The sequence below is a fragment of the Pristiophorus japonicus genome, chromosome 5 (genome assembly GCF_044704955.1).
Source record: "Pristiophorus japonicus isolate sPriJap1 chromosome 5, sPriJap1.hap1, whole genome shotgun sequence".
Taxonomy (NCBI): domain Eukaryota; kingdom Metazoa; phylum Chordata; class Chondrichthyes; family Pristiophoridae; genus Pristiophorus; species Pristiophorus japonicus.
The window spans coordinates 167,456,590-167,483,813 of record NC_091981.1 but is presented as its reverse complement, the minus strand read 5'-3'; the positions used below and the strand labels follow the sequence as shown (position 1 = coordinate 167,483,813).

Genomic DNA, 27,224 nt, shown 5'->3' with positions numbered 1-27,224 from the left:
CTGACACAAGACTCCCAAAGCAAGCGCTCTATTTGGAACTCCTACATGGCAAGTGAGTCCCAGGTGGACAGAGGAAACATTTCAAGGACACCCTCAAAGCCTCCTCAATAAAATGCAGCATCCCCCACCGACACCTGGGAGTTCCTGGCCAAAGACCACCCTAAGTGAAGGAAGAGCATCCGGGAGGTTGCTGAACACCTCGAGTCTTATCACCGAGAGCATGCAGAAAAGAAGCACAGGCAGCAGAAGGAGCGTGCGGCAAACCAGACTCCCCACCCACCCTTTCCTTCAACGACTGTCAGTCCCATTTGTGACAGAGACTGTAATTCCCGTATTGGACTGTTCAGTCACCTGAGAACTCACTTTTAGAGTGGGAGAAAGTCTTCCTTGATTTCAAGAGATTGCCTATGATGATGATGATATTATCCCTGATACACGTGTTATTTCATCCCTTAGTTTAATTTTATTATTATTTACCAAAGTAGTATTTTTGTTCTGTACTCTTATGCACCCCACGTTCATTTATGAGTGGGGCTATGTTTTTCAATCTACAGTTTATGCACTTTTTGAGTAACCCTGCTTACTACCAGCACAATTCAAAAACAGTCCTGGCATGTGGAAACAAGAGTTGCATATGTTATGTCACTTAAGCTGTAGAACTATACACCATTCCTTTGTATTTGAATAAAAGCATAAATATCTGAAACACTGAAGGGAAGATCTCAAGTGGTAGTTGTGATTAAAACATCGATTTTTGTCTGTGTTGATTTTTTAATGCAAGAAACAGCATTTGATATGTTTAAACACAAAGTGGAGGGGCGAGGGGGGAATTGGGTCGCGCCTCTGTTGCGGCGTTAATCCAGGCGGAGCGGTACTTTTAACGCCCTGAAAAAGTTTGTACCTCCCGCCCAGAAATTTGTCAGAATCGGTTGAACAGCTGACAGGGTGGTAAGTCAGCCGTTGCACATCAGAGCTGAGTGAGGGAGGGGGCCGATAACAAAAGTTTGGTCAGTATATTTTGCAGACCCATTGCGCATGTGCCGAACTCCGAATCAGATCCCGGAAAAAGCCGAGTCTTAAAGGCGTGGCATAATAATGCACCCATTAAAATTTTCAAAATCACTTGTTTTTAACCTGTACTGTTAGGTCTGTCTGCCACTGCAAACTCAGAGGCTCATGCACCGTGCTCTGTGTGAACATTGCACTGACTGTGACCTCCGATGGAAGTGCTTCCTCATCCCTTTAAGTAGCCATCAGTTAACGATTCTGCAAGCCTGTACCAACTGTTTTTCCAGACATTGCTATTGGCAGGCGCTCAATGAGGCGCATGCACCAAATTTACCGACCAAGCGTGCGGGTGGCACCAGGAATACATCATGATCGGAGTGATCGTCAACAGCCAGGCGCTAATGGTGAGCCTCTAATGAATTTTGCGTCGGGACGCTAAACCTATGCACCCGGTCGGTACCCTCTTACACTCCCATTAATGCCCCCTCTGGCTGTTAACTGAGACGATGGACAACCGAAAATCCAGCCCTAGGTATTTCTCAGAGACCTGACAGGCATACTGTGACAGGCTTCATAGGGTGTTTTGGAAAACACAATGGGGGAATTTTATTCCCAAATACCAGGTGGGTTGGGGTCAGGTGCGAGGTTAAAATAGTAATAAAATCTGAATCCTGACCAGAACCCACCTTCACCCGTCCACTTCCGGTTTTAACAGAGGCGGAACAGGGGGTGGGCAGCCAACTCGCTCCCAGGAGGAGAGTCACTCATTTAAATATTACAATGAGGCTGGTGTGCCTCAGATTTAGCCAGCATTTTAAATTTAACCGTGACTCGTCGGGTTTCACAGGCCGACAGTCAATGGAAGACGAGGACTACAGGATCCAGGGTGGAAGTGCCTTTGTACTTACCTCCTGGTCCAGAGTCCCTGCCTCACCCACATCCAGCAATTGGAGACCCATCACAAGGAGTCTGATCCTCCCCCACACCCTAGGCCTTCAATCGCCTTCCCAGCCTACCCCCCACTTCCACTCCCCCGATCGTTCTCAAGGCCGGCCCATTCCCTCACTCCCACCACCAACCATCTCAAGGCCAGTGATGATTCTCTGCCTCCTCCACCCGATCACCTGTGGGCCGGCCCCGTTTTCTCCCTCTGCCCACCACCTCCCCGCCCCCCCCACCTCCTCATAAACCCTCGACCCCTAACGATTCTTTCAATCATCTCCGGGCCAGCGATGATCTTTCCCCCCCGCCCCCCACAATGCTGCTCCGGACCCCCGATAGTCTCTGCCACCCCCCAATGTTCCTCCAGACTCCTGATGCTCGAGTCCGACCCCCGACCACCTCCCAACCATTACTTGATCCCTCCCTCCTCTCTGCGGCCAAGTGCCAGATGGAGAGGCTGGCTGGTTGCGGGCAGGAAACAGAGATTTCAAATGCAAATCAGGGCCTGCCATTAAATTCGGCAGGGCCTGCAGGAAACCCGTTCACCTAGGTTTCACAAACATTTCCGAAACCGCTCCCCCGTCCCGTTCCCAATCCACCTTATGAATAAAACTCCTTGAGCCTGCTCCGCCATTTACTAAGATCATGGCTGATCTGATCATAGACTCAGCTCCACTTCCCTGCCCACTCCCCATAACCCTTTATTCTCTTATCTTCGCCTTAAATATATTCAATGACCCAGCCTCCACAGTTCTCTGCGGCAGCGGATTCCATAGCTTTACAATCCTCTGAGAGAACAAATTTCTCCTCAACTCAGTTTTAAATGGGCGGCCCCTTATTTTAAGACTTTGTCCCCTAGTTTTAGTTTCGCCTATGAGTGGAAATATCCTCTCTGCATCCACCTTTTCTAGCTCCCTTATTATCTTATATGTTTCGATAAGATCACCTCTCATTCTTCTGAACTCCAATGAGTATTGGTCCAACCTACTCAACCTATCTTCATAAGTCAACCCCCTCATCTCCAGAATCAACCGAGTGAATCTTCTCTGAACTGCCTCCAATGCAAGTATATCCTTCCTTAAATTCGGAGAACAAAACTTTATGCAGTACTCTAGATGTGGCCTCAGCAATTCCCTGTAAAGTTGTAGCAGGACTTCTCTGCTTTTATACTCTATCCCCCTTGCAATAAAGGCCAACATTCCATTTGCCTTCCTGATTACTTGCTGTAACTGCATACTAACATTTTGTGTTCCATGCACAAGGACCCCCAGTTCCCTCTGTACTGCACACTTTGCAATTTTTCTCTATTTACATTACAATTTGCTTTTCTATTTTTTCTGCCAAAGTGGATAACCTCATATTTTCCCACATTATACTCCATCTGCCAAATTTTTGCCCACTCACTTAGCCTGTCTATAACTCTTGGCAGATTTTGTGTATCCTCCTCACAATTTGCTTTCAGCAAACATGGCAACATTTCACTCGGTCCCTTCATCCAAGTCATTAATATAAATTGTAAATAGTTGAGGACCCAGCACCGATCCCTGCGGCACCCCACTAGTTACTGTTTGCCAACCGGAAAATGGCCCATTTATCCCGACTCTCTGTTTTCTGTTAGTTAGCCAATCCTCTATCCATGCTAATATATTACCCCTTACCCCGTGAACTTTTATCTTGTGCAATAACCTTTTACGTGGCACCTTATCAAAAGCCTTCTGGAAATCCAAATACACCACATCCACTGGATTCCCTTTATCCACGCTGCTCGTTACATCCTCAAAGAACTCCAGCAAATTTGTCACACATGATTTCCCTTTCATAAAACCATGCTGACTCTGCTTGATTGAATTATGCTTTTCCAAATGTCCCGCTTCTGCTTCCTTAACAATGGACTCCAGCATTTTCCCAAGGACAGATGTTGGGCTAACTGGTCTAAAGTTTCCCGCTTTTTGTCTGCCTCCTTTTTTAAATAGGGACATTACATTTGTGGTTTTCCAATCTGCTGGGATCGCCCCAGAATCCAGGGAATTTTGGTAGATTATAAGCAATGCACCCACTATCTGCAGCCATTTCTTTTAACACCCTAGGATTTATGCCATCAGGTCCAGCGGACTTGTCTGCCTTTAGTCCCATTATTTTACCTAATACTACTATTCCTTTAGTGATAGTGATTGTATTAAGTTCCTCCCTCCTATAGCCCCTTGACTATTGGGATGTTTTTAGTGTCTTCTACCGTGAAGACCGATACAAAATATTTGTTCAACGTCTCTGCCATTTCCCTGTTCTCCATTATTAATTCCCCAGTCTCATCCTCTAGGGGACCATCATTTACTTTAGCCATTCTTTTCCTTTTTATGTACCTGTAGAAACTCTTACTATCTGTTTTTATATTTCGTGCTAGTTTACTTTCATAATCTATCTTCCCTCTCTATCATTTTTTTAGTTATTCTTTGCTGGTTTTTAAAAGTTTCCCAAATCCTCTGGCCTCCCATTAGTCTTCGTCACATTGTATGCCCTTGTTTTCAATTTGATCCCATCCCTTATCAAATGGTGCATTTCTGTGCTGTAAATACTGTGTAGATACATTTTGTAGTCTCAATTGATGACTGTTCAGATAATTTTTCAGGATATGATGGCAAGATTAGCTTCCTGAATATTTCACTTGCTTTTTTACCTACATGTTTTCTTTCAGTAAGATTTTTAAAAATTAAAATATCTGTTAATTTTGAAGTTAAAAAATTAACTAGGCTCTGCCATTTTTTTTACATAAATAGAACATGCAAAGGAGGGGAGCAGCATTTGGAAGAGGCATGTAAAATTATATCCATATTTATGGGCATCATCACTGCAGATTTTAAATGTAATTAAAAAAAAACATCTTTGTGCTCATCAATTTGAGGAATGTTGGTGCTGGTTTCAGGCACACATGGGTAGATTCTGCTTCTTAGTTTAAGAGTTTGGTGGGGTGGTAGCCCTTATGACAAAAGCAGGCCCAAGCTGCTCATAATTTTCCATCCAATAATACTTGTAATTCTCAGCACATGAAAAGGAAAAGCTAGGTCCCAATGACAGCATCAAATACTTTCAAGTCAGATAGAATACAGCTGGATGCAAAGTAAAGCTACCTCCACCTTACCTCAATAATATGCCTCAGCCCTAATCCTACATGTGCATATCCTACTGCACAAGTGTGGCAGTTCATCATTTCCCACACCAGTTATCCTTTACAAGAATCTGAATGACATTGCTAGTTAGTTCTGAAGTAGTGATTGTTTTGAATGTAGAAACCCATACCCACTAGAGATTTGGTGGAGTCTGCTCAAACCCTTGTCACATCTGACACTTGCTGGTAGCAGACAGGGGAGCAGGGGTGCATTAACACACGTGCTTTTAATGCCCGCGCTCAGGGACCCAGACAAAAAGAACATAAGAATAGACGAACATAAGAAATAGGAGCAGAAGGCCATACGGCCTTCTCGAGCCTGCTCCGCCATTTAATATGATCATGGCTGATCTGATCATGGACTCAGCTCCACTTCCCTGCCCGCTCTCCATAACCCCTTATTCCCTTATCATTCAAGAAACTGTCTATTTCTGTCTTAAATTTGTTCAACATCCCAGCTTTCACAGCTCCCTGAGGTAGCGACTTCCACAGATCCGCAACATTCTGGGAGAAGAAATTTCTCCTCATCTCAGTTTTAAATGGGCTAAGATGATGCCCTCTAGTCCTAGTCTCCCCTATCAGTGGAAACATCCTCTCTGCATCCACGTTGTCAAGCCCCCTCATAATCTTATACGTTTCGATAAGATCACCTCTCATTCTTCTGAATTCCAATGAGTAGAGGCCTAACCTACTTAACCATTCCTCATAAGTCAACCCCCTTATTTCTGGAATCAACCTCGTGAACCTTCTCTCAACTGCCTCCAAAACAAGTATATCCTTTCATAAATATGGAAACCAAAACTGTACGCAGTATTCCAGGTGTGGCCTTACCAATACCCTGTACAGCTATAGCAAGACTTCCCTCCTCTTATAATCTATCCCCTTTGCAATAAAGGCCAAGATTCCATTGGCCTTCCTGATCACTTGCTGTACCTGCATACTAACCTTTTGTGTTTCATGCACAAGTACCCCCAGGTCCCGCTGTACTGCAGCACTTTGCAATCTTTCTCCATTTAATTAATAACTTGCTCTTTGAATTTTTTCTGCCAAAGTGCATGACCTCACACTTTCCAACATTATACTCCATCTTCCAAATTTTTGCCCATTCAGTTAGCTTATGTCCTTTTGCAGGTTTTGTGAATCCTCCTCACACTTTGCCTTTCCTCCCATCTTTGTATCGTCGGCAAACTTGGCTACGTTACACTCAGTCCCTTCCTCCAAGTCGTTAATATAGATTGTAAATAGTTGGGGTCCCAGCATTGATCCCTGAGGCACCCCACTGGTTACTGATTGCCAACCTGAGAATGAACCATTTATCCCATCCCTCTGTTTTCTGTTCATTAGCCAATCCTGTATGCATAGAAACATAGAAACATAGAAAATAGGTGCAGGAGTAGGCCATTCAGCCCTTCAAGCCTGCACCACCATTCAATAAGATCATGGCTGATCATTCACCTTACTATCCCTTTCCTGCTTTCTCTCCATACCCCTTGATCCCTTTAGCTGTAAGGGCCATATCCAACTCCTTCTTGACTATATCCAATGAACTGGTATCAACAACTCTCTGCGGTAGGGAATTCCACAGGTTAACAACTCTCTGAGTGAAGAAGTTTCTCCTCATCTCAGTCTGAAATGACTTACCCCTTATCCTTATACTGTGTTCCCTGGTTCTGGACTTCCCCAACATCAGGAACATTCTTCCTGCATCTAACCTGTCCAGTTCCGTCAGAATTTTAAATGTTTTCATGAGATTCCCTCTCATCCTTCTAAACTCCAGTGAATAAAGGCCCAGTCGATCCAGTCTCTCCTCATATGTCAGTCCAGCCATCCCGATAATCAGTCTGGTGAACCTTCACTGCACTCCCTCAATAGCAAGAATGTCCTTCCTCAGATTAGGAGACCAAAACTGAACACAATATTCCAGGTGAGGCCTCACCAAGGCCCTGTACAACTGCAGTAAGACCTCCCTGCTCCTATACTCAAAACTCCTAGCTGTGAAGGCCAATATACCATTTGCCTTCTTCACTGCCTGCTGTACCTGCATGCCAACTTTCAATGACTGATGTACCATGACACCCAGGTCTCGTTGCTCCTCCCCTTTTCCTAATCTGCCGCCATTCAGATAATATTCTGCTTTCATGTTTTTGCCTCCAAATTGGATAACCTCACATTTATCCACATTATACTGCATCTGCCATGCATTTGCCCACTCACCTAACCTGTCCAAGTCACCCTGTAGCCTCATCGCATCCTCCTCACAGCTCACACCGCCACCCAGTTTAGTGTCATCTGAAAACTTGGAGATATTACACTCAATTCCTTCTTCCAAATCATTAATGTATATTGTAAATAGCTGGGGTCCCAGCACTGAGCCCTGCGGCACCCCAATAGTCACTGCCTGCCATTCTGAAAAGGACCCATTTATCCCGACTCTCTGCTTCCTGTCTGCCAACCAGTTCTCTATCCATGTCAGTACATTACCCCCAATACCATGTGCTTTAATTTTGCACACCAATCTCTTGTGTGGGACATTGTCAAAAGCCTTTTGAAAGTCCAAATACACCATATCCACTGGTTCTCCCTTGTCCACTCTACTCGTTACATCCTCAAAAAATTCTAGAAGATTTATCAAGCATGATTTCCTGTTCATAAATCCATGTTGACTTGGACCGATCCTGTCACTGCTTTCCAAATGCGTTGTTATTTCATCTTTAATAATTGATTCCAACATTTTCCCCATGCTAATATATTACCCCCAACCCCTTTTATCTTGTGCAGTAACCTTTTATGTGGCACCTTGTCAAATGCCTTCTGGAATTTCAAATACATGATATCCACTGGTTCCCCCTTTATCCACCCTGTTTGTTACATCCTCAAACAATTCTAGCAAATTTGTCAAAAATGACTTCCCCTTCATAAATCCAAATGTCCTACTACTGCTTCTTTAATAATGGAATCCAACATTTTCCCAACCACAGATGTTTGGCTAACTGGTCGGTAGTTAATGGAGCCTCATGATCTCCTGGGCACTGCTGTAAGCGAACAGCCCAGGAGAAAATCTAAAAGTAGAGTCGGCACATTGCTCCTGTGCTTCACTGACACTTCCCAGTTATAGGTACAACTCCTGGAGCTATACCCTTCCAGTCTCATGAAAACTGCTGCTGAACTACAGTGATGTGGATGTGAAGTAAAAGTGGACATAATTTAATTGATGTTTTGTAGGACACAATTTTCTGTTATCTCACTTAAAATGAAAAATGTTACGTTAATGTCAGTGTGCTCCTGGTAACAGAGTCACATGAGAATGTAGAAATTCAGACTAAACTCATAAGCTAAGAGGTGCTCCCCTTGTTTGCATGTTTTATTTATATCAATTTTAATTATAGAGGGTAGTGTTTCTAAGGTTCTATTTATTTCAAATATTGTTATACATGTTGGGAGGGGTTGTGCAGTAGGTGTGAATGGGCTCTGAATTTTTGGGTGCCCAGGTCCCCAAGTAATCTTGATCGGGCTCTGCAGGGGAAACATTCATCTGATCAGTTTGGGCTGGTTTTCAACCCTAGTCGCACAAGTGAAAGAAAATTAGAAAGAACAAATTTTTATTTATACAGCTCCTTTCATGGCCTCAAGACATCTTTAAGTGCTTCGTAACCAAATAAGTAGTTTTGAAGTCACCGTTGTAATTTAGGCAAAAGAAAATATCTAATCCACCAAGATGCCCACTGCAGACATATGGATGGTCTGTAGTTGCTGGGTTTATCCCTCTCCCCTGATTTAAACAGGGGTATAATATTTGCAATACTCCAAGGAGCCGAAATTCAGCCTCCCGTTAAGGCCTTTCAATGCCGGAAAGCGCGGCCACGCAGCGGTGTCGTCTGGCCACCGATTTGTAGTCCAATAGGCGCGACTTGCAAAATTCTCCGCGGGGTTTTTGCATCGGTGTGCAGATCCACCTCACTCCTGCAGATGCATCGTTAAAGACATCATCAGAACGCGCACCGCAGCCTCTCCACCCCGGAAGCTAAATTCTCTTTTAAAAGTCAACCGGTCGTCTGTCGGTGCCCGCGACAGTTTTTTGTGTCAGTGCACTGTGCCGGCTCAAGACCGCCAGCGGACTTTAAAGGCGTGTTGCGTGCATCCCCATTTTTTTGCCCGATAATTTTTCGGAGTTCTCAGAACTTTATCACTCGCCCTTTTCATAGCGGCATTGAATGCTAGTGAGCTGGGGGCCTCAATCTGTATTCCACAGAAGCCTCGTTGTGGGGGTTGAGCTTGCAGAGGCAATGGGCTCATTGCTGGCAGCGCAACATCTCCTGCACATTGTGCATGACAGGGAGGCACGCAGGAGAAGGTGGCGCCATCAGCAATGGCTTCACAGGCAGCGGGCAAGGGACACAACAGATATGATGCCCAACATACAGAAGGGCCTGGAAATGGTGACAGATCTCAAGGCAGAGAGGTGGCCCAGGAGAGACTTGCCATGAGGAGGAGGGTCATGTACGCTGATCCCCCACACCAGATAGTGGGCGAAATCAAAAGAAAACAGGATGCACAGGAGGCAGATGCTTGCCAGCACCAGGCTGCAGAGGCCGAGGAGCATGAAGAGGATGAGGGAGAAGGCAATGAGCCAGCTGCCATAGGAGGAGCCGACCACAGAGTTGGGGGAAGAAGGCCCTATCAAGCAAGGGTCTACAGACAGCAGTTTTCCTTCATGGACCTTGCGGATGACCAATGTCTCCACAGGTTTAGATTCAGGAAGGACATCCTCAGGGAGATGTGCAACCGCCTGTGGCCAGATCTGCAGCCTCAGACAAGGCTGAGGACAGCCCTGAGCAGCACAACCAAAGTGACCATCGCACTAAATTTCTATACCACTGGCTCTTTCCAATCTGCCACTGCAGACATCTCAAACATTTCTCAGTTCTCCGCCCATCACTCCATCCGTCAAGTGACAGATGTTCTGTATAAGAGAAGGGGCGAATACATTTCTTTCCCGATGAGCAGGAAGAAGCAGATGGAGTGGCAAACCAGATTTTTGCACATTGCAGAGTTCCCCAGGGTGCAAGGCACCAAAACCTGCACACACATCACACTGAGGACACCACGAACCCATGCGGAGATGTTCATCAACCAAAAGGGATTCCACTCCCTCAACGTGCAGCTAGTGTGTGAGCACCAGCACAAGATCATGGCAGTTGATGCCCGATATCCTGGCAGCAGCCACAATGCCTACATTCTGCACCAGACATGCCTGATGCTTTTTCTGGTCCAAACAAGCGTGGCAGATGTTGCTTGGTGACAAGGGCTACCCACTGTGCACTTGGCTGCTGACTCCATTTCACAACCCCAGGACTGCTGCTCAGTAAACCTACAATGACTCTCATTCAGCCAGCAGGTGCCTAATTGAGCACTGCATCGGGAACCTTAAGCAGAGGTTCCGTTGCCTGGACTGCTCTGGTGGAGTGTCGCAGTACTTGCCTGAGCGAGTCTCACTATTTGTGGTCATTTGCTGCATGCTTCACAACCTGGCAATCATGAGGGGCCAGTTGCTGGAGGTCAAGCCAGCAGTAGCACCTCAGGAGGAGGCGCAGGAAGAGGAGGTGCAGGAGGAGGAGGAGGAGGAAGAGGAGGAGGAGGAGGAAGAGGAGGAGGAGGCGCAGGAGGAGGAGGACCATAATGCAGGTCGCCAGCCACGCAGGAGACATCGTCACCATCCAAAACCTGTAAGAGAAGTGCAGACCCGTCCCATTGTTGCATGTTTCCGATGAGTTAATGCCCACGTCACCCTTCATCTTTGCATTTCCATGCCCATCCCAATGAACCTTTTCACACATCATTGCCCACAGTCAAATGATACACCTGCCCAGATATGGGAACACAACATAAACATTTATTACACAATAAAGAAAGGTGCAAAAAACATACACATAATCATTTCTCACCCTTGTATATTTCCTTATAACCCCTCTTATGCAAACCTATTCTGGAACTACTCCGCAGTGTCTTCCCTGTGGCTGCCTCATTGGTCTGGGACGACGGCTGTCTTTCAGGTGTAGAAGCTACAAATGTCCTTCTAGGATGCCCTTGACCAGCTCTGGCCCTGGAGGGGCCAGCTGCAGACTGGGCAGCACCCTCCTCGGTGCGTTCAGTCAGCCTTGGCTCAGGCAAGTCCAAGCATCTCGGCAATGGCGGAGTGAAAGGTCTGGGGTCAGGAATGGTGTGATCCTGAGAGAGCACATCATCATCTTGGTCCTAGGAGCCTGCGCCACTCCTCGGGGGCAGCACCTCACCATCACCACCAATCTGAGGGAGCACAGGTCGGTGCTGTGGTGCTACACCGGTAGGTCCCCTGTGGTCCACGGTGGACACAGCCGCGATGGCAACAGTCAGCTCTCGATTGGCATCCAGCTGAGACTGCATGAGAACAGACACAGTCTCGATGCCACCAGAGATGACAGCAGTAAGATGCTCCGTGGCTCCGTGGAGCGCATGAGAACATTCTGAACTTCCAGGGCCGCGGCCATCCTCTCCAAAGCAGCACTCAGACACTCATTCCCTTGCGCTTGTGCTGTAATGGCAGCTGCCACATCCCTAACGAGTTGGAGCATCACAGCTGGACCTGCACGGTCACTCTGGGAGTCCACCATCATCTGCACACTGGCAATGATGGTCCCCATGGTATGCGCAGAGCTGTCCACAATGCGGGAGGCAGACTCCTCCACGCTCCTGACCATTTGTGACAGCCTCTCCGGCACCCTTGCCATTGCCCCCAACATCTGGGAATACATGGCCTCCACCCTTCTTTCATAAGCCCCAGCATCGATGGGCTAGTCTGAATCCTCTTGAGCAGAACTCGCGTGCGCATTCATCCCCCGGAGAGATGGCATCCAAGGTTCTCATAGCCCCTCACCATGCTGCAGCCCGCTAGACCCCGGTGCAACACCCAGTGCAGACCCCGCTGCTATCTCTAACTGATCCAACAACATACTCCCAGTATATGAGCTGGTGCGTGTGAGTGTAGGAAGCAGTGATGTGGTGCTGCAAGCAATATCCCCCTCTTCCTCAGCCAACATGGCACCAACAGATGGAGTGGCCTCCAGGGTGCCGGCATGGCCACAGCTGCCACTGCCCTCAAGGCTGTTGTCCTGCCTTTCCCTCCCATTCGCATCAGTGCTATATCCCTTGTCTTGGCTCACACTCAGGCTCTCATCTGCAAGCACAAATAGCACAAGAGTTGCTGTGAGGGGGAGGTAGGGCATTGACACATGCAGGCTGAAACTTGCAAACTATCATAAGCAAACAAGCAATAGGCGCTAGTGCTTTCAGGGAGAGATGGCATTAAAGGAAGGCCTTCATTTACCCATGCTGCCCACAGCAGGATATCAAAGACCGCTGGCAATAGAGAAGGCAACATGTGGGCCCATTAGTGTCTTCCAGAGGAGTGAGCTGCTGTGTATCTGCCTCACCAACACCAGTTCTTTGTTGCTCCACATAGCTGTGAACAATCTTCGCCTGCACAACAAAGAAGGCTTGCTGAGTAGCAGTGTCATAAGACCTCAGCAATGAGTGCACAAGTGTGTGTCCATGACATGCAACTGTAAATGTGATGTGAAAGGGAGCCTCCATTGTGAGAACACATACGTATATATAACAGGCCTCAACAATCAAATGCTGCTTCAGTGACTATATAGTGAAGGTGATAAATAAGGGAAAGTGAAGGAGAGGGTCGCAGATGGAAGGTGAGGTGTTGGGGGAACATGTACTCACTTTCATCAGGCGAATGATGTCGTTCAGCATTTTGCGACATTGGGTCGCGGTCCAGTCATGAATGGAGGTCCCCGAGACCTCCTCAGCAATCTCTCTCCAGGTATTCATGAACACATCGCTAGTCGTTCTGCCTGTATCAGAGTACAGAACACATCTCCTTTCCTCCTCAGTCTCCATGAGGGTCTCCAGTTCAGCGTCGGTAAATCTGCTGGCCCTCCTTGCTACTGCTGCATTAGCCATGGCCTCCACTCAAACAGCTTTACTGCTCAGAGCCTAGCTGCAAATCCTGGCCTTTAAGAAAGCCAGGGAGTAGCTGGCTTGTTAGCAGCAAATCAGCAGGAGGTGACTTTCGCAGTCCAAATGTCACTCTGCACCCACACCACTGCAAACTGCCAATTCCCGCCAACCAATACCGCTCGGCTCCATTTTTTCAGCAAAAATGCAGAATTTCGATTCAATGGCCGCCGCAACCAATGCGGCGGTAATGACCTGAAAAAAACAGTAGGCGTGTCCCGTTTCGAGCGAAGGTGAATTTCTACCCCCAGTCCTCTATTAACAGACAGAAACATATTGGCTAGGAGTACGATTTCACAATTGTGTCCTTCCATGAAGTGTCCAGAGGGCAAAAGCACAACATTTACCCAATTTTATATCACAGTACAGAAATTTGTGTTGGTCGCCTGTTATATGCTTCGCACGATATTCAATTCCTTCATGGAACTGAATATCAGATGGCTGTATAACAGGTCTCCAATGCAATACCTGCCATTTTGCGCTACTGCCCAAAACAAATATTTACTCCATTATATCTAATAGTATCAATATTTGGGGGGTGAAATTGCCCCCTTTTTAGAGGCCCATTAGCGCCTCCGGGGGGTACTAAAGGGGCAGATGAGACTTTTGCCTGGCGGAGCGGGGCGCTACTGTCTCCCGGGAAATTGGCGGGGAGTTTGCAGAGGCACTGCCATGGCAGCGCCACGCCCTGCAGTTAGTGCTCCGGGCCGCCATGCAACCGGCAATGACATAATCGCTTATGCGGTGACCCCTTACCGCCCCACAGGGGAAATTGCCCCACAGGCCACGAAAATGGCAACACCAGCTTCACAGGTCACGAAGCTGGCCAACATCTGCTCTCGGGGCACTAGTTAAAGGAGAGGGCCGGCTTTTGGGTCAGCTCCGGGATGGTGGCCCTAGTGTGGTCCAGGCTGCCATCGTGCAGCCCAGCACGCCATTTTGGGTGCCAGGCTGCAGGCCCGATCCCACACTGCCCTGATGGTCTAATGGAGGCCTTGCATAGTGCGCAGCGGCACTCCACTTTAAGCGAAGGGGAGGAGCGTTGAAGTGCACTAACACTATGCGGGCTTGACTCACCGCCCCAGTAGTGCCTCGGGAACCGCCCCGGAAGGAAGTGGAGCACGCAAAATTGTTTTGTGGGATGATGGGCAATCAAGTCCCATCATTCTCTCACAAATTAATTTGTAAAATTATTAATTCTGAGTGAAACTAGACATCATCCAAAACTCAGTTGCCCGTGTTCTAACTCGCACCAAGTCCTGCTCGGCTTCTGGTTAAGCAACGCCTCGATTTCAAAATTCTCATCCTTATTTTCAAATCCCTCCATGGTCTCACCCCTCCTATCTCTGTAATCTCCTCCAGCCCCACAACCCCTAGATGTCTGCGCTCCTCTAATTCTGCCCTCTTGAACATCCCTGATTATAATCACTCAGCCATTGGTGGCTGTGCCTTCTGTTGCCTAGGCCCCAAGTTCTGGAACTCCCTGCCTAAACCGCTCCATCTTTCCTCCATTAAGATGCTCCTTAAAACCTACCTCTTTGACCAAGCTTTAGGTCACTTGTGCTACTTTCTACTTATGTGGCTTAGTGTCAAATTTTTTATCTCATAATACTCCTGTGAAGTGTCTTTGGACGTTTCACTACATTAAAAGCGCTATATAAATACAAGTTGTTGTTGTTGTTAAAAAACTCAAGCAAATAATTTTTTTGTGGAAGGGCAGTCCCATCAGAAAAATCTCTGACCCCAACTTTAGGCAACTCTGTAATAACAGGAAGATTAAAGTGCATCTATTCCACCAGCCCACAGGATTCCATCCATCTATTTGGCCACTGTCTGACACTGAACCAGATTGTTCACATCCTTGGTATCCTGCTTAACCCGAAGCTCAGCTTCTGACACCATATCCTCTATATGACAAAGTCCGCCTGGTTTCACCATCTCTGCCTCAGCTTATCTGCTGCTGAAACCCTCATCAATGCTTTTGTTACCTCCAGACTTGACTATTCCAATACAAAAGCAAAATACTGCAGATGCTGCTATTCTGAAATAAAAACAGAAAATGCTGGAAATACTCAGCAGATCAGGCAACATCTGTGGAGAGAGAAACAGAATTAACATTTTAGCGTGATGACCTTACATCGACTATTCCAATACTCTCCTTGCCAATCTCCCTTCATTCACTCTCTATAATTATGAGCTCATCCTAAACTCTGCTGTCCATATCCTAACCCACAACAAGCCCCATTCACTGCTCCATTGTGCACCACACAAGGCTCACTGGCAGGCATCTTAATGCACCTAGAAGTTCCTGGTGGATAGCCATCTTCTATATATATTCGAGGCCTTTGAAGTCCAATTCTGTGCCTTCTGCAGCAGTTAGAATGTGAGCTCTTCCTCTGGTGAGTTGCTTCCCGTGCCATTCTATCCCCCTGCCCTTGCTCCAGTGCACGAGTCCTTGGTGTGTTTCGCTGTGAAGATCTGTCTAGCTTACCCTCTAGACTACGAGGGGTGCCAGGCTCTGAGCTGGTGATGCAAGGGTCAGATCGATTGATGTTCCCTCTTCAATTGTGTTATCCTCCTCTTCCTCTGCTCCCTCAGGACCTTAAAGAGCTTCTGGACCTGAAATGGAAAAGTGGACAGTTCATGACATGGGTAAGCAGAGATAGATGAAAAGCTGCTTAACTAAAGTGCACTATGTCATGCAGAATGATTTTACAATGGGAAGGGATAAAGAGGGTACGATGAACAGAAACCCTGCTGGACTAATCTTTCAGCTTTGTCAGTCACCGTGGGCCTGATTCACCCTGTCCACAGTGTCCAGGACCTCTTCCTCCAGTGAGGACAGGACATGGATTTGCCCACACATGATGTTTGCAAGAGATACAGGGTGCTCCTGCGATATCGAATTTTGTAAAATAGGCACAATGAGATCCAATTTCTATCCAATTTTATAATTTGTAAAAATACCATCAAAGGATGTGCATAAAATAACACCGCACCTTTACCGCTCGATCAAAAGAGTGGCTTTGTCGTGAGGAGGGCAGATTTTTTAAAAATTCACTCTTTTAGTAATTTTGAAGAAGTCCTCATATTTTAAACAAATACAAAGCAAGTATTGTCAATTTATGCACATATTTTGTAGAGAATGGCTTGAAGTATATTTCCGTGCTGTGTGTAATGTGGTAACGAGAATGTGTGACTTACTGTAAGTGATCCTGACTGCATGGGGCAGGTGACCCACTCCAGCAGATGTACAAGAGGCGATAAACACTCTGATAAAGGACTTGTGCAGCTTACCGCTACTGACGTCAGTATGATCCACTTTATTAATAAATGCAATTTTAAAATAAACAATATATGTTTACAGTAAGACCGGCGAACCAAAGGAAGGATATGTGTGTTTTTTAAACTGTTTCCTTTAGAAGTTGCGTATTCAATTCTAGAACAATATATTTGGCAAGGAAGGATTTTCTCCCCTTCTACTTAATGATTAAATCTGTTAAAGCTTTTGATTTAATCATATTAGAAGATTAAGATATTATGGGCCCTGCTTTAAAACGTCTGACAGAAGGCTGCGGGATCACTGGCGGTGGCAGTGGACTGTGAAAGTAAGGTGGCTAGTGCCTGTGACGGGAGAGCCTCACCGATAGCTCGCCAGTGAATGAATGAGCTGAATATATCCCTGGACAGGTGAGCTCACCGCTACCAACACCTTGTACTTATTGCATCGTTCCCTCACTTGCGTTGTGGCAGGATTTTACCGTGTTTGTTTTTTTGAACATCCGCGCTTTAAAAATTGCGATTATGTTGACAATATTATGAACGAAAGTTTGTTTGTTTTTAAGACAACTGTAACAGCCCGGGATGGAAGAGTTAACAGATAAAGACCGTTTGAAAATGGAGGTAGATCAACTTCGTAAAGAATTACCATTAGAGAGACAGCTGGTAAGATCTTCTTTATAATTTCAGAACACTAACATGTAACTTCTTGTAGTTTCCTGTTTCCTGGGACAACAGTTAGCCTTTAACAACCTCCAAACTGGTGTTAAGGTTTATTTCATATAATGAAACCCAAACAGTAAATTGCCTATCAGCATTAATGAAATCTGATTAAAGTTCAAGAATGTGACGAATTAATTAAAATTACAAGCAAATCCAATACACAGTATATTTTAATACCACGGGCTTTGGGCCTGCCTAATATTAACATTGAGTGCCAAATTGTGGGAACAAAATATAAAGTCAAGACAAAACTACTCAGTGTTGTATCTTAACATCAAATATTGCCCCTTTATACAATCTTTTGTCTAATATAAAGTGCACTTTCATTACGAGTACACACAGAAGACAGTGATCTGGCTGTTCGTCATCAAAGTTAGGACTGGTCTCAAAATTCAACAGACTCATGAACGGATCTATAATGTGCTGCATATCTTCAATTATATCTGTAATCTACTAGATAGCCTGTAAATTAAAAATAAGAGATAAAGCATAATCCATTGGAATATGTAACATTGTATAAAAAATATGAAACAATGAAATAGAAAGTTCTAATAGTGAATATTTTATAAAAGTTATTCAAGTCACAGATAGTTACTGTAGATTGATCACCCATAAAGACAAACTATCATGGTTGAATTAATTTTTACAGCACCCCTCATCATAGGCAGTCCCTCAGAATCGAGGAAGACTTGCTTCCACTCTTAGCATGAGTTCTTAGGTGGCTGTACAGTCCAATACGAGAACCACAGTCTCTGTCACAGGTGGGACAGTCAGTCGTTGAGGGAAGGGGTGGGTGGGACTGGTTTGCCGCACGCTCTTTCCGCTGCCTGCGCTTGATTTCTGCATGCTCTTGGCGACTAGACTCGAAGTGCTCAATGCTCTCCCAGATGCACTTCCTCCACTTAGGGCGGTCTTTGGCCAGGGACTTCCAGGTGTCAATGGGGATGTTGCACTTTATCAGGGAGGCTTTGAGGATGTCCTTGTAATGTTTCCACTGCCCACCTTTGGCTCATTTGCCTTGAAGGAGTTCCGAGAAGAGCACTTGCTTTGGGAGTCTCGTGTCTGGCATGCGAGCTATGTGGCCTGCCCAGTGGAGCTGATTGAGTGTGGTCAGTGCTTCGATGCTGGGGATGTTGGCCTGGTCAAGGGCGCTAATGTTGGTGTGTCTGTCCTCCCAGGGGATTTGCAGGATCTTGCGGAGACATCATTGGTGGTATTTCTCCAGCGACTTGAGGTGCCTACTGTACATGGTCCATGTCTCTGAGCCATACAGGAGGGCGGGTATTACTACAGCCCTGTAGACCATGAGCTTGGTGACAGTTTTGAGGGTTTGGTCTTCAAACACTCTTTTCCTCAGGTGGCCGAAGACTGCACTGCCGCACTGGAGGCAGTGTTGGATCTCGTCGTCAATGCCTGCTCTTGTTGATAGGAGGCTTCCGAGATATGGGAAGGGGTCCACGGTGTCCAGGGCTGCGCCGTGGATCTTGATGACTGGGGGGCAGTGTTGTGTGGTGAGGACAGGCTGGTGGAGGACCTTTGTCTTACAGATATTTAGCATAAGGCCCATGCTTTCATACGCCTCAGTAAATACATCGACGATGTCCTGGAGTTCAGCCTCTGTATGTGTGCAGACGCAGGCATCGTCTGCGTACCGTAGCTCGACGACAGAGGTTGGGGTGGTCTTGGACCTGGCCTGGAGACGGCGTAGGTTAAACAGCTTCCCACTGGTTCTGTAGTTTAGTTCCACACCAGCGGGGAGCTTGTCGACTGTGAGGTGGAGCATGGCAGCAAGGAAGATTGAGAAGAGGGTTGGGGCGATGATGCAGCCCTGTTTGACCCCGGTCCAAACGTGGATTGGGTCTGTAATGGATTCGTTGGCGAGGATCACGGCCTGCATGTCGTTGTGGAGCAGGTGGAGGATGGTGACAAACTTTTGGGGGCATCCAAAATGGAGGAGGATGCTCCATAGACCCTCGCGGTTGACAATGTCAAAGGCCTTTGTAAGGTCAAAGAAGGCCATGTATAAGGGCTGGTGCTGTTCGCTGCATTTTTCCTGCAGCTGTCACGCTGCAAAACTCATCCAGCGGCGGCGGGCCTTCACTCCTCGATGATGGCTGGACCTCTCCTTCCCCATAGGTTACAGCACCAGTAGTTTTGTGAAGCCTCAGATGGTCAGCAACAAAATCAGAATGTTGTCAGAGATCATTGGGAGTGCATATTGCTCATCCTAATTTACAGTAAAGATAATGTTAGGATACTAGAAATAGAAAATAAGAATAGAAAGTGCTGGAAATACACTGCATATCAATTAGCATCTGAGGCTGCAATTATACTATGCTACCCTTAGTTGTAAAGTGTGAAGCACAGCCACCAATAGGAACGTAAGAACATAAGAAATAGGAGCAGGAGTAGGCCATTTGGCCCTTCGAGCCTGTTCGCCATTTAATAAGATCATGGCTAATCTGATCAGCTCTCTGATCAGCTCCACTTCCCTGCCCTCTCCCCATAACCCTTTATTCCCTTATCACTCAAAAATCTGTCTACCTCCGCCTTAAATATATTCAATGACCCAGCCTCCACAGCTCTCTGAGGCAGAGAATTCCATAGATTTACAACCCTTTGAGAGAAGAAATTTCTCCTCATCTCAGTTTTAAATGGGCGGCCCCTTATTCTGAGATTATATCCCCTAGTTTTAGTTTCCCCTATGTGGAAATATCCTCTCTGCATCCACCTTGTCGCGCCCCCTCATTATCTTATAAGTTTCAATAAGATCACCTCTCATTCTTCTGACCTCCAATGTGTATAGGCCCAACCTACTCAACCTACCCTCATGAGTCAACCCCCTCATCTCCGGAATCAACCTAGTGAACCTTTTCTGAACAGCCTCCAATGCAACAAGGCCCATGTTGCATTGTCTGGCTGTGAACAGCATTCTCCACACCAGGAGACAGGTCTTTGGATGTATACTATTGTTAATGTGTTTACATTCTACTATCACTCCATTTATCTTTTACCACTTATAATTTGACATTTAATTATTTCAGGTATCTAAGTGTGCAGAGGAACTGAAGGATTACATTGAATCACTGTCTGCAGAAGATCCTTTGGTAAAGGGAATCTCTGAGGAGAAGAATCCCTTCAAGGAGAAGGGTGGCTGTGTGATCACATAAGCCAGACTCAGATATCCTCAGGGTATCAGGATATTTTCTACAGCTTAGTAACCATTAGTACAATGAAACCCTTTAGATGCTAAGCCTGGAAGATGGAAAATTGAGTCATCATTTCGGTTGGCACGACATCTTTAATTTGTTGTTGAATGTAAAAGCATTTCTCTACCTGGTGCAAAAAAACTGAAAATTTGGCAAATTCTACCAAGGATGGTAAGTTACCATTTGGAAAAAAAAATTGATTGCCGATATGTGGAGGCTAACCCCATAAGAAATCACCATTTATTATATTCTGTGCAAGCAACTTATTTTGAAATTACAGTATAAAGTGTACATACCCTGATAACTGATGTGTGTAAAATCTGAACCTGTGTATAGAAATTTATCAATAAAATTACATTATTTCCCACTTCAAATACCATATTTAAAAAACACTGAAGTAATAAAATTTATATTCCTGAAAACTTGTTTGAATGCATCAATTTAATCTTCAATTTCAGCACTGATTTTTTGCCATTGATAGTATATAATCATTGGAATTTATAAATCATACATAAATGGGTTGCAAAATCACATTGATAATACATTTAGCTAATTCAATACAGAATTTAGCAGATCTTTTACTGGCTTTCAGTTTTCATACAGTCATACAAGTATAAAAATGAACTAATACAAATGTTGATGCTCAAAATAAAAGCCTGTTTATAGAAAGTGCACAATGACATTTTGCATTATGGTTTTCCCCATTGTCCAATTTCCAAAGGGAACATTCAGAATTTCATATTATAATTTAAGCTTTTGAGCATCATTTTGCAATGTTTGTTTATAAAGTGCATTTCATGTGAAAAAAAAATGCACTTCACAGAGAAATGTATATAGAACAGAAGCTGAGTCAGTAAGGGAACGATTAGAAGGGGTGACTGAAAACTTGGTGGAAGAGATAAGTTTTGAGAAGATTGTTAAATTATGAGACAGAGGTAGAGAGACAGAGAGGTTTAGAGAGGAAACTGAGATAGAGGAACCCAGGTAGCCGAAAGGTGTAACACCAAAGGTGGAGCAAAGGGAGGGGAGGTGCACACAATGCCAGAGTCAGAGGAATCAAGTGTTACCAAGGGGAAATAAAGGACTGGAAACAATTGCAGTTATGGAGGGAACGTAAACTTAAGGATGAGAATTTTAAAGTTAAAGTGCAGATGGAGGGGCTGGCAGTGTCAGCAGGATGGGTATAATGGATGAATAGAACTTAGTGTGGGGTAGAATACATGAACCAGAGTTTTGGACAATTTGGAGTTTAGAGAGGAAGGGAGGTCAGTGAGGAGAGGAACAGGATTCAAGTATGGACATGATGAATGCACGTATAAGGGCGTCAGTGACAAATTAACAGAGGCGAGCAACCACATTGGTGGTGGAAAGGATATGGGGTTTGAAACTCAGTTCAGGTTCCAACAGGACACCAAAGCTGAGAAAAGTTTGGTTCAGCCCAAAACAATGGCCAAGGTAAATAATGAAATCAGTAGTAAATAAAGAAAGTTTGTTTCAGGGGTCAAGGACAATGATTGTGGTTTTCTCAATGTTGAGCTAAAGGAAGGTATGACTCATCCAGTACTGGATTTCAAATGAGGCAATTAGGTCAAGAGTCAAAAAAAATTATGCATAAGTGGAGTTGAGTGCCATTCATGTATGTGTGGAAGTCCAGCTGGTCCATCATGGCAGTCCATTCAGTTATGTTGCAATTAGGCAAGACAGCCCTCAATGCTCCCCACACATCAGCAGCCACGTAATTTCCCGAGGGAAATAAAACACAGCTAAAAAATCCTAGGCTAATTCAAGGAAGAAATAATTCTGGGAAATTCCTCTCCAACCCCTGAATGCAATCAAAATGAGATCCAGGAGATAACACCAAGAGCTACATCACTCAATAGCCCTTTTATACATAGTGATATCAGCTTCCTCCAAGAACTCGTCCAGAGTCCAGAACATAGAAACAAAGGAAGTAGGTGCAGGAGCAGGCCATTTGGCCCTTCGAGCCTGCACCACCATTCAATATGATCATGGCTGATCATGCAACTTCAGTACCCCACTCCTGCCTTCTCTCCATACCCGCTGATCCCTTTAGCCGTAAGGGCCACCCCTTTAGAATATATCCAAGGAACTTGGCTCAACAACTTTCTGTGGTAGAGAATTCCACAGGTTCACAATTCTCTGGGCAAAAAAGTTTCTCCTCATATCGGTTCTAAATGGCTTGTACCTTATCCTTAGACTGTGACCCCTGGTTCTGGACTTCCCTAACATCGGGAACATTCTTCCTGCATCTAATCTGTCCAATCCCGTCAGAATTTTATATGCTTCTATGAGATCCCCTCTCATTCTTCTGAATTCCAGTGAATATAAGCCTAGTCAATCCAATCTTTCTACATATGTCAGTCCTGTCATCCCGGGAATCAGTCTGGTGAACCTTTGCTGCACTCACTCAATAGCAAGAATGTCCTTCCTCAGATTAGGAAATCAAAACTGTACACAATATTCAAGGTGTGGCCTCACCAAGGCCCTATACAACTGCAGTAAGACCGCCCTGCTCCTGTACTCAAATCCTCTCGCTATAAAGGCCAACATGCCATTTGATTTCTTAACTGCCTGCTGTTCCTGCATGCCTACTTTCAATGACTGATGTACCATGACACCCAGGTCTCTTTGCACCTCCCCTTTTCCTAATCTGTCACCATTCAGATAATAATCTGCCTTCCTGTTTTTGTCACCAAAGTGGATAACCTCATACTTATCCTGCATCTGCCATGCATTTGCCCACTCACCTAACCTGCCCAAGTCATCCTGCAGCCTCTTAGCATCCTCCTCACATCTCACACTGCCACCCAGCTTAGTGTCATTTGCAAACTTGGAGATATTACATTCAATTCCTTCGTCTAAATCATTAATATATATTGTAAATAGCTGGAGTCCCAGCACTGAACCTTGCGGTACCCCACTAGTCACGGCCTACCATTCTGAAAAGGACTCGTTTATTCCTACTCTTTGCTTCCTGTCTGCCAACCAGTAATCCGCGTCAATACATTACCCCCAATCCCATGTGCCTTAATTTTGCACACTAATCTCTTGTGTGGGACCTTGTCAAAAGCCTTTTGAAAGTCCAAATACACCACATCCACTGGTTCTCCCTTATCCACTATACGAGTTACATCCTCAAAAAATTCTAGAAGATTTGTCAAGCATGATTTCCCTTTCATAAATCCATGCTGACTTGGACCGATCCTGCTATTGCTTTCCAAATGCGCTGCTATTACATCTTTAATAATTGATTCCAGCATTTTCCCCACTACCGATGTCAGGCTAACCGGTCTATAATTCCCTGTTTTCTCTCTCCCTCCTTTTTTAAAAAGTGGGGTTACATTAGCTACCCTCCAACCCATAGGAACTGATCCAGAGTCTATGGAATGTTGCAAAATGACCACCAATGCATCTACTATTTCTAGGGCCACTTCCTTAAGTACTCTGGGATGCAGACTATCAGGCCCTGGGGATTGATCGGCCTTCAATCCCATCAATTTCCCAAACACCATTTCCTGACTAATAAGGATTTCCCTCAGTTCACTCAGTTCCCTCTTCTTGCTAGACCTTCGGTCTCCTGGTATTTTCAGGAGGTTATTTGTGTCTTTCTTAGTGAAGACAGAACCAAAGTATTTGTTCAATTGGTCTGCCATTTCCTTGTACCTCATTATGAATTCACCTGATTCTGACTGCAAGGGACCTACATTAGTCTTCACTAATCTTTTTCTCTTCACATATCTATAGAAGCTTTTGCAGTCAGTTTTGATGTTCCCTGCAAGCTTACTCTCATACTCTATTTCCCCCCTCCTAATTAAACCCTTAGTCTTCTTCTGATGAATTCTAAATTTCTCCCAGTCCTCAGGTTTGCTGCTTTTTCTGGCCAATTTATATGCCTCTTCCTTGGATTTAACACTATCCCTAATTTGCCTATTTCGCCATGGTTGAGCCATCTTCCCCAGTTTTATTTTTATGCCAGACAGGGATGTACAATTGTTGTAGTTCATCCATGTGATTTTTAAATGTCTGTCATTGCCTGTCTACCATCAACCCTTTAAGTATCATTCGCCAGTCTATCCTAGCCAATTCACATCTCATACCATCGAAGTTACCTTTCTTTAAGTTCAGGGCACTAGTCTCTGAATTAACTGTGTCACTCTCCATCTTAATGAAGAATTCTACCATATTATGATCACTTTTCCCCAAGGGGCCTCGCACGACAAGATTGCTAATTAATCCTCTCTCATTACACAAGACCCAGTCTAGGATGGCCTGCTCTCTAGTTGATTCCTCGACATATTGGGCTAGAAAACCATCCCTTATACACTCCAGGAAATCTTCCTCCATAGTATTGCTACCAGTTTGTTTAGCCCAATCTATATATAGATTAAAGTCACCCATGATAACTGCTGTACCTTTATTGCACGCATCCCTGATTTCTTGTTTGATGCCATCCCCAACCACACTACTACTGTTTGGTGATCTGTACACAACTCCCACTAATGTTTTCTGCCCTTTGGTCTTTCGCAGCTCTACTCATATAGATTTTACATCATCCAAGCTAATGTCCTTCCTTACTATTGCATTAATCTCCTCTTTAACCATTAACGCTACTCCACCTCCTTTTCTTTTCTGTCTATACTTCTTGAATATTGAATATCCCTGGATGTTGAGTTCCCAGCCTTGGTTACCCTGGAGCCATGTCTCCGTAATCCCAATAACCTTAAAATGAGAGCTCATCCATTACACAAGCTAGAAACTTCCAAAGGTCAATGAATCTCTGTGAAAAGAAGATCCTCCTGAGATCTTCTATGCTTATGTAAATTATATGCATATCCCCTTTTTCTCCCTAATTTATCTGATTAAAATAATTCATCCACATGCATGCAGTCTAGTGTCATCATTTTAAATACTTCAATCAACTTCTAAAGTCTATGCTTTTCTATAATTAAAAAAATAAGCTCTCTCAGCCTATTATGATAATTAAGGGTTTTTAAACAAGGCATATATTTACATTTTTATTTTAAGGATTTAATGGGTAGATATGGAGAAACTTTTTCCTTTGGTGGGGGAGTCTAGAACAAGGGGGAATAGCCTTAAAATTAGAGCTAAGTCATTCAGGGGTGATGTCACTAAGCACCTTTTCGCACAAAGGGTAGTGGAAATCTGGAACTCTCTCCCCAAAAAGCTGTTGAAGCTAGGTCAATTGAAAATTGCAAAACTGATATTTGTTAGCTAAAGGTATTAAGGGATATGAAACCAAGGCAGGTAAATGGAATTAAGGTACAGATAAGACATGGTCTAATTAAATGGCGGAACAGGCTTGAGGGGCTGAATGACCCATTCCTGTTGCTATGTTCCCAGTGGCCCTCCCCTGAACATTATTTAACATCTCTATATATCAGTACTGATAACCTGTGACAATGATGTTCGCAATCAACCTCCTTTCTCCTCTGGTTCACAACATGTTTCGAGTGAACACAAGACTTCCTAGTGGAGTATAACTATCAGACTTTATTGATACTTAGTAAAGGTGATCAGTCTTAACTGTATACAGAGAGTGACTTTTTGGTTTTGCATCTTTCAAGACCTCTGAAATACTGTTGGAAACCAGGATCCTTTATACACTATATTTTGACTACATCAAAGGAAAATGTTATCGGTCAGACTATGATGTATATATTCACAAATCCTTTGAAGACAGACTATTCATGAAAACACTGGTAGCTGTTTAATTCTGAAACTACTTCCATGAAACAATACTTTCTGATGTAACAGTCCCTAAACTCTTTTAAGAAAAAGCTTTACGAGCTAATGGTTTCGATATTCTTGTTTTATTACACTAAAACTGAAGTTACATTTTATTACTAACACTTATTTCCTCACACAAGCACTATAGATATCAGAAGACAAGCCATGCTTTCTCCTCATGACACTTCAGTCATCCTGTTTATATTGGAAAGCCTGGAAAGCCTGTTACTACAAGACACAAAGAAGTTCAACTGTTAACCCTTAACTTCCCAAGATGTCCAACAAATGACAGCAATGTGGAGGAGGGCAACCAAAAGCAAAACCAGTGGAATCAGTCTTTGCCAGGGAGATGAAAGTGCCTTGCAGAAATACAGTAGTAATAGGGGATTCTATAGTGAAGGAAAGAATCAAAAGTACGAACTGATATTTTGCCTCTCAGGTACCAGAGTAAGGTCCAATAGACTTTGGAGAGGGATGAAGAACAGTCAGAAATCATCAAGTAAAAACAGAACATTTTGGAAATAATCAGGCAGCATCTGTTGAGAGAAAATGTTTCAGCTCGATGACCTGTAGATGTGCTGTTGAATAAGCCTTGATAAGTTGCAGTAGTGCATATTTTAGCTGGTACATGCTGTAGCTATGGTGTGTCAGTGGTGGAGCGAGTGAATGATTAAGGTGGTGGATAGAATGCCGATCAAGTGGACTGATTTGTTCTGAAGGGTGTCGCGCGTCTTGAGTATTTTTGGAACTGCACTCATCCAGACAAGTATTCCATCGCACTCCTGACTTATATCTTGAAATTTGTGGACAGGCTTTGCGGAGCCAGGTGGTGAGTCACTCGCTGTAGAATACCCAGCCTCTGGTCTGTTCTTGAAGCCACAGTATTTATGTGGCTGATCCATTCTGGTTAATGGTTACCCCAGGATGTTCAATGATGGTAATACATTTGAATGTCATGGGGAGGTGGTTAGACTTTCTTGTTGTAGATCATCATTTCCTCGCACTTATGTGGTACGAATTTTACTTGCCACTTATCAGCCCAAGCCTGGCTATTGTCCAGGTCTAGCTGC

General features: G+C 44.7%; 2 protein-coding genes across 5 annotated transcripts in view; one reads left to right on the top strand and one right to left on the bottom strand.

The window, feature by feature from the left end:
• tfpi2 (tissue factor pathway inhibitor 2) overlaps nt 1–27,224 on the bottom strand; it is a 217,740-nt gene that overhangs the window by 61,296 nt on the left and 129,220 nt on the right. The gene's annotated exons all lie outside the window — the stretch shown is intronic.
• On the top strand, nt 16,524–20,795 carry gngt1 (guanine nucleotide binding protein (G protein), gamma transducing activity polypeptide 1). Its single transcript, XM_070881081.1, has 3 exons — nt 16,524–16,864; nt 17,020–17,119; nt 20,221–20,795. The coding sequence occupies exons 2-3, from the start codon at nt 17,039–17,041 to the stop codon at nt 20,344–20,346; spliced, it is 207 nt and encodes a 68-aa protein (XP_070737182.1). The 5' UTR covers nt 16,524–16,864; nt 17,020–17,038; the 3' UTR covers nt 20,347–20,795.